This window comes from Oryctolagus cuniculus, chromosome 9 (assembly GCF_964237555.1).
Source record: "Oryctolagus cuniculus chromosome 9, mOryCun1.1, whole genome shotgun sequence".
In the NCBI taxonomy this organism is placed as follows: Eukaryota; Metazoa; Chordata; class Mammalia; order Lagomorpha; family Leporidae; genus Oryctolagus; species Oryctolagus cuniculus.
Genome location: NC_091440.1, coordinates 8,779,116 through 8,785,741, shown reverse-complemented (window position 1 = coordinate 8,785,741; position 6,626 = coordinate 8,779,116). Strand labels below are relative to the sequence as shown.

The window sequence follows — 6,626 nt, the reverse complement described above, 5'->3', positions numbered from 1 at the left end:
GAAGGATACATTTACCTTTCTCTCCCAGTGCAAACTACTTTGAACTCTTCATCAAGGGATAAGGCTTTTCAGCTGGTACAGAGGCTATTTATGGAAAAAAAGACTTCCTCGGGACTGTAAAACAGGTAGTAGAGTTTGAGCTTTGTCTTAGCACAATCCCTTAGATCAAAGGCTTCCTTTCCCCAGAATACACAGAAAATGAAGTTATCCAGGGAAGAACTGGCAACTAGATTTTACTAGCATGCCCCAAACAAGGAATATCCAGTACCTCTTGGTATGGGTGGACACCATCACTATTTGGGTGGAAACCTTCTTCTGTAGAACAGAGATGCCCACTGAAGAAGGAAAAGTGCTGATATCTAAAATTTCCACTCAAGTTGGACTTCCTGCAAGCCTACAACATGACAGTGGCAACCTTCAAGGCAACCATTGCTCAGGGAGTCTACAAGGTGTTTGGTACGCCATATCATCTCCATTGTGCCTGGAGGCCCCAGTCATCAGAGAAGGTAGAAATGGCTGATAGCATCCTTAGTAGATACCCCAAGAAGCTATCTTATGAAACTCAACTTTTCTGAATCTCTCTTGCCCATAACCTTTGCTCCTATTAGAAATACCCCCTTGGGGCTGGTGTTAGGTGTAGAGGCTTTCCACTCCCTTGACGACAGCATCATGTATAGTCGCTGGTTCAAGTTCTGGCTACTACACTTCTATTCCAGCTCCCTGCTAAGCTCCGTGGAAAGCAGTAGAGGATGGCTCAAGTATTTGGGTCTCTGCATCCACATGGGAAATCCATAGGAAGCTTCTGGCTCCTTGCTTCAACCTGCTCTAGCCCCTGCTATTGTGGCCATCTTGGGAGTGAACCAGCAGATAGGAGATATCTCTCTGTCTCTGTCTTTCTCTCTTTGTCTCCTGCTTTCTCTCTGTATAACTCTGCCTTTCAAATAAAAACAAAATAAACCTCAATAAAAAGAAATTCCCCCTCCAAGTTAGATTTGAGTCCTTTTAAAATGTTGTATGATCATCCTTTCCTTATGAATGATCTCTCAATAGATAATGAGATCTCATACGTGATCTGATGTTATAGCACTTGCCAAAGTTTTATAGAACTTGCCAAATTTCAACAAGCTAACTCAAGAGCTTGTGGAGACATAACTCAGTGGATGGAGAATCCCTCAGGAGACTTAGTGTTTTTTAAGTTCTTTCCAACTCACTCTCTGTCTTTAGAGGAAAGTTGGGAGGGACACTATTCTATTTTTATTTCAACTCCCAGTGTGCTGAAAGTGTCCACATGAGACTCCTGGATCCACCATTCCCAAACCTGGATTTCTGAAATGAACTTAGATTTGATATCAGAGGATGACTTCAACGCCTACAAGGATGATGAATACTTGTGCCAAGCTACAGAAAGATTCAAAACTCTTTTTTCAAAAATATAATACAGGTCAGCATTATGCCACAGTAGGTTAAGCTACTGTCTGTGATGACTGCAGCCCTTGTAGGAACCAGTTCAATTCCCTGCAGCTCCATTTCCAATCTAGCTTCCTGCTAATATGCCTGGGAAAGCAGTGGAAGATAACACAAGTATGTGGTCCCTCGCCAACCATTTGGGAGGCCCGGAAGAAGCTCCTAGAGATCTGAAAGAAGCTCCTGGCTCCTGACTTTGGCTTGGCCCTGCCATAGCCATTGCAGGCATTTGGGGAGTGTAGGTAGATGGATGATCTTTCTCTCTCTCCCTTTCTCTCTCTCTCTCTCTCTCTCTCTCTCTTTGTTTCTCTCTCTCTCTCTCTCTCTCTCTCAAATAAATAAACCTTTCAAATAAATAAACCTTTAAAATAAATAAACAAATCTTTACAAAATTAAAAAGTCAAATAAATCTCTTATGCCTACTACCACACATTCATCACCCTTCAATCTCATTATCAAGCTGTGGTTATTTTGGGAATAGCCTAACTACTTGGAGTGCTAGTTCTTTTCATCTCACTTGTCATCTACTTACCTGCACTAATGGTACAGTGCCATAGCTAGATTTTGCTGGGGTTTAGACCTGTTGACTGAGTGTAACACAGTGAAGGTTTATAAACAATGCATTTATTTTGGGAGACATGTCCATGACAACTCCCTCTTACTTTCTGGAATGACTTATCTCTGTCTAGAGGTGATCAATCTCCAGATGGTCCCTCAGATGGAGCCACAGATGTAGGACCTCTACCATAATATCCTGAAGACCTCTGGAGGAGGAACCCTGACTGCTGTCTCCAACTTCACCATTCTCTAGCTTGAAGTAGCTAGAGCAAGCATCACCCCTTCCCTTTAACGGTAGTTAGGGCTACCTCTTCAGTTGGGGACTTTATAGGGTGAAAAATTCTTAGCTAGAAAGACAGGGACTGGGACCCCTCCATACCATCTGGAGATGAGATTAAGGGGAGCTGAAAAAAGTCCAGCAACAAGCTCTGGGAAGAATGTGGAAGTCATGTGCTTGTCCTTGTAATCAAGGATTTTCTGTGTTTTTGTAAGTGGTCTAGGTAATGAGAATTTTATGCATCTTGGGGAAAAGTTTCATGTGTTTTCTGTAGAGTCTTGATTGGAAATTTCACTTAATTACCCAATCAAAACCCTACCTATCCTGGAACAATCATGAGAAGTTCCCATTTACAGCCTATAAAATCCCCTAGACATCAGCCCACAATGCCTCCCTTCTTCAGTGACCCTGCTCAGAGAGGTCTGGCCCTTTTTCTTTCACTTTTGCTTTCTCTGCTTTCATTCATTAAACTAATTCTGTTTTCTTCCTTGTCCACACACTTCATTATTTGTGGATGTGAGATATGAATCTGGCAGAGAAGATTATAATAACCACAGACTCCTTCACTATTTCCAAGTCTTTGCATAGTTTTAATACCCATGATATACCAACTATTCCCAATCTTATGAATACAACAAACACTTTGCTTTTGAACTCTGTGTTCACATGAGTTTTGATATAAAAGCAATTTCTTTTGGATAAAGTAAGATCTCAAAGTCTATCTGTCCAAAATTAATTACTCCTTTGTCCCCCAATTTCAAATGCACAAGTTCTCTTGTAACAGCCACTTAAAGAATTTTAATGTAATTATTGAGAAACCAAATTTGTATAGTGCTCAAGACAAGTTGGATAATTTGTGGTGCCCAGTGTGAAATGAAACTGCAAGGACAAGCCCTTACACACCAATTATTAATTCATATTTCCACCATTTCCACATTATAAAGGCTGAGTGACAGTCCTTACTATTTCCCATTTATTTAATGGAAAAGATCAAGAATAAGGAGGGAGGGCTGGGCCGGAAAACCCGCCCTCTCTTCCTGTTCTCCATCATGGCGCAGGACCAAGGTGAGAAGGAGAACCCCATGCGGGAACTTCGCATCCGCAAGCTCTGCCTCAACATCTGTGTGGGCGAGAGTGGAGACAGACTGACCCGGGCGGCCAAGGTGTTGGAGCAGCTCACAGGCCAGACCCCTGTGTTTTCCAAAGCCAGGTACACTGTCAGGTCCTTCGGCATCAGGAGGAACGAGAAGATCGCCGTCCACTGCACAGTCCGCGGGGCCAAGGCAGAAGAGATCCTGGAGAACGGTCTGAAGGTGCGGGAGTATGAGTTAAGGAAAAATAACTTCTCAGATACTGGAAACTTTGGTTTTGGGATCCAGGAACACATCGATCTGGGAATCAAATATGACCCAAGCATCGGCATCTACGGCCTGGACTTCTACGTGGTGCTGGGTAGGCCAGGTTTCAGCATCGCAGACAAGAAGCGCAGGACAGGCTCCATTGGGGCCAAACACAGAATCAGCAAAGAGGAGGCCATGCGCTGGTTCCAGCAGAAGTATGATGGGATCATCCTTCCTGGCAAATAAATTTCCGTTTCTATCCAAAAGGCCAATAAAATGTTTTCAGTGAAAAAAAAAAGAATAAGGAGGGAGAAAAGGTGGTTAGAAGAAAGAAAAGCAAAATATTTTTCCTAAGAGGTGAAGGATGATAAAATGTGGAAGGCAGTGAAGAGGAAGTGGGACCATGCAAGCTCTGCCTTCTGTCATTCACTTGAGACCACTGTTCTGAGGGCTAGATTGTTGACTCAGCTCCAGGCTTATGCAAGCAGAGAAGAATGTGGAGTAGAGGACCTTAATTTCTTTTGCTTCAGGAAGTCCCATCTCTATATTAGCAAAGACTATCTCCTTTTTAGTAAGATAAGCACTAAGAATGGCAGCAGTAGTTCTGTTGCTGGGAGTCTTCCACATTGTTGAGTACAGTGATGCCAAAAGGCTAGAGTGTATGTATGGCTTCTATTTCTTCCACATCATGAAATTATTTTTGTTAATGTTAAACTTTATCACCAGTTCTTCTATGGCTCTAATCTAGGTTTAAAAATGTAAAATTTCTACTTAATACCATTGGTTGAACTCTTTAACACACAATTATTCTTAGGTGTTTAAATTTAACTGAAAAGTGATCCCTGTTAAATATAAGAGTGGGAATAAGAGAGGGAGGAGATGTATAGTTCAGCACATGCTCACTTAGACTTACCACTAATGGTAGAGTTAGAAACATGCCAGGGGATTACAATTCAGTCTGATCAATATGGCATGTACCAATGCTATCTTACTAGTCAAAGTGAACAGTTTCAGTTCATAATTGATCATAGTGATAGGATTAAGTGTAAAAGGGATCAAATAAACAAGACTAGTATCTTCTAATAATAACTGATAGAATTAAAAAGGAGAGGATGATCGTGCATGGGAAGGGGATACACAGCAGACTCATATAATGGAAGATGTCCTAAACAGCACTCTGGCCTCAGAATCAGCCCTTAAGGCATTTGGATCTTGCTAAAAAGCCCATGAGAGTTTCTCTGGCATGGAAAGCCAAGACACCGTGGGAAAAAAATGACCTAAATGAAAGATCTCTGCGAGTGAGATCTCAGCAGAAAGAACGGGCCATCAAAGAAGGAGGTACCTTTCTCTGAAGGGAAGGGAGGACTTCCACTTTGACTATGGCCTTGTCTAAATAAGTTGGAGTTTGTGGGCTCAAGAGGCTTCCATAGCCTTGGCAGCTCATGACAAGAGCCTCGCGTGATTACTGACATCATAAATAAGAGTGTCAATTGTTAAATCAACAACGGGAGTCACTGTGCAACTACTCCCCATGTAGGATCTCTGTCATTAATGTGTTGTACTATGAGAATTAATGGTAAAACTACTACTCAAATAATACTTTATACTTTGCGTTTCTGTGTGGGTGCAAACTGTTAAAATCTTTACTTGGTATATACTAAGTTGTTCTGTATATAAAGATAGTTGATGGTGGATCTTGGTGAAGAATGGGATGGGAGAGGGAGTGGGATATGGGATGGTTGTGGGTGGGAGGGAAGTTATGAGGGGAAAAGCTGCTATAATCCAAAAGTCGTACTTTGGAAATTTATATTTATTAAATAAAAGTTAAAAAAATGTAGAATTCCAATCTCATTCTATATGACAATTTTATAGGTATTTTGTTGTTTATGTTGTGAATTAGAGTTAACTCTCACTATCTCAATGATGTATAGAAACGCATTCATCAGTATAATTATGTGCATCAGAAAATATAGCCATTGGAGAATAAATGATCTCCCAGGTCAGCCAATGTATTTCAGTGTCAGAATCTGAAGGCTTCCCAAGAAGATGGACACCAGGGTCTTTAGTTTCCCTGTGTAGGGGCTGTTCATCTATTTTATCTTTGTTAATTTGAGGAATAACTGAGATCATATTATATATTTACCTGGGAAGAAGTAATATGACATATCAAACTCATCCTATTTATTTTTCTTGAAGATATTTGTTTTGCTATTATCTTCCTCCCTCTGTTCAAACCAATAGAAAATAACTTGTCTCCTATCTGTCATTTTTAATGACATACTGATTTTCTACTCAAGGAATTCCTTCCCACTTTCTTGCATAGGATTGAGTTTGATCAGAATTAGATAAGGTTATATTTAGCATGAACTCAAGAGATTTTTAATTAATTTAGCCTTTCAACCAATAAGAAAAATTAATGTTATGAATAATATTCAGTGAGAAATTTGCAGTCATGTTCATTTAGAAGCCTAACTTACAGGAGTATATATTAGAATCATAATGAGTCTAAAGAAATTTCTAAGTGCTCATAATTTGTATGAAGTTTAAGGGAATTTCAGATGTTCCATGACGTAACCCATCCTGTGAGGCCATACTCCTGATTGTACACAGCAGTTAGATTGCTGATTAGAATTTTTAGCATTCAGAGTCAAGTTCAAAACAGAGAAACCCACGAATTTTACATTCTGAAATGTGCAATGTATAAGTGGAAATATATCACACATGTTAGATTAATTTATGATAATATATGATGGCAATGATAACAAACTCCTATAGAAAATTATGATATGTTTCAAAAAAACATTTTGATAAATTATAATTTGTGAATGATCATTAGATTCTTAGAATATATAGATAAAATATTCTAAAAGTATAAATGGTTTCTATTCTATATTAAACCTTGCATGAATTTTTCTTAATAAAACATACTAAGTCAGAGAGCAGACATTTAGCTTATTGGTTAGGATACCTGTGTTCCTTATTAAGGC

The 6,626-nt window shown here is 39.8% G+C and overlaps 1 protein-coding gene across 1 annotated transcript; it reads left to right on the top strand.

Moving 5' to 3' along the window:
• The first annotated feature begins 3,312 nt into the window (after positions 1 to 3,312).
• LOC138843676 (large ribosomal subunit protein uL5-like) lies at positions 3,313 to 3,937 on the top strand. Its single transcript, XM_070048380.1, has one exon. The coding sequence runs from the start codon at positions 3,349 to 3,351 to the stop codon at positions 3,883 to 3,885; it is 537 nt and encodes a 178-aa protein (XP_069904481.1). The 5' UTR covers positions 3,313 to 3,348; the 3' UTR covers positions 3,886 to 3,937.
• The last annotated feature ends 2,689 nt before the right edge of the window (positions 3,938 to 6,626 follow it).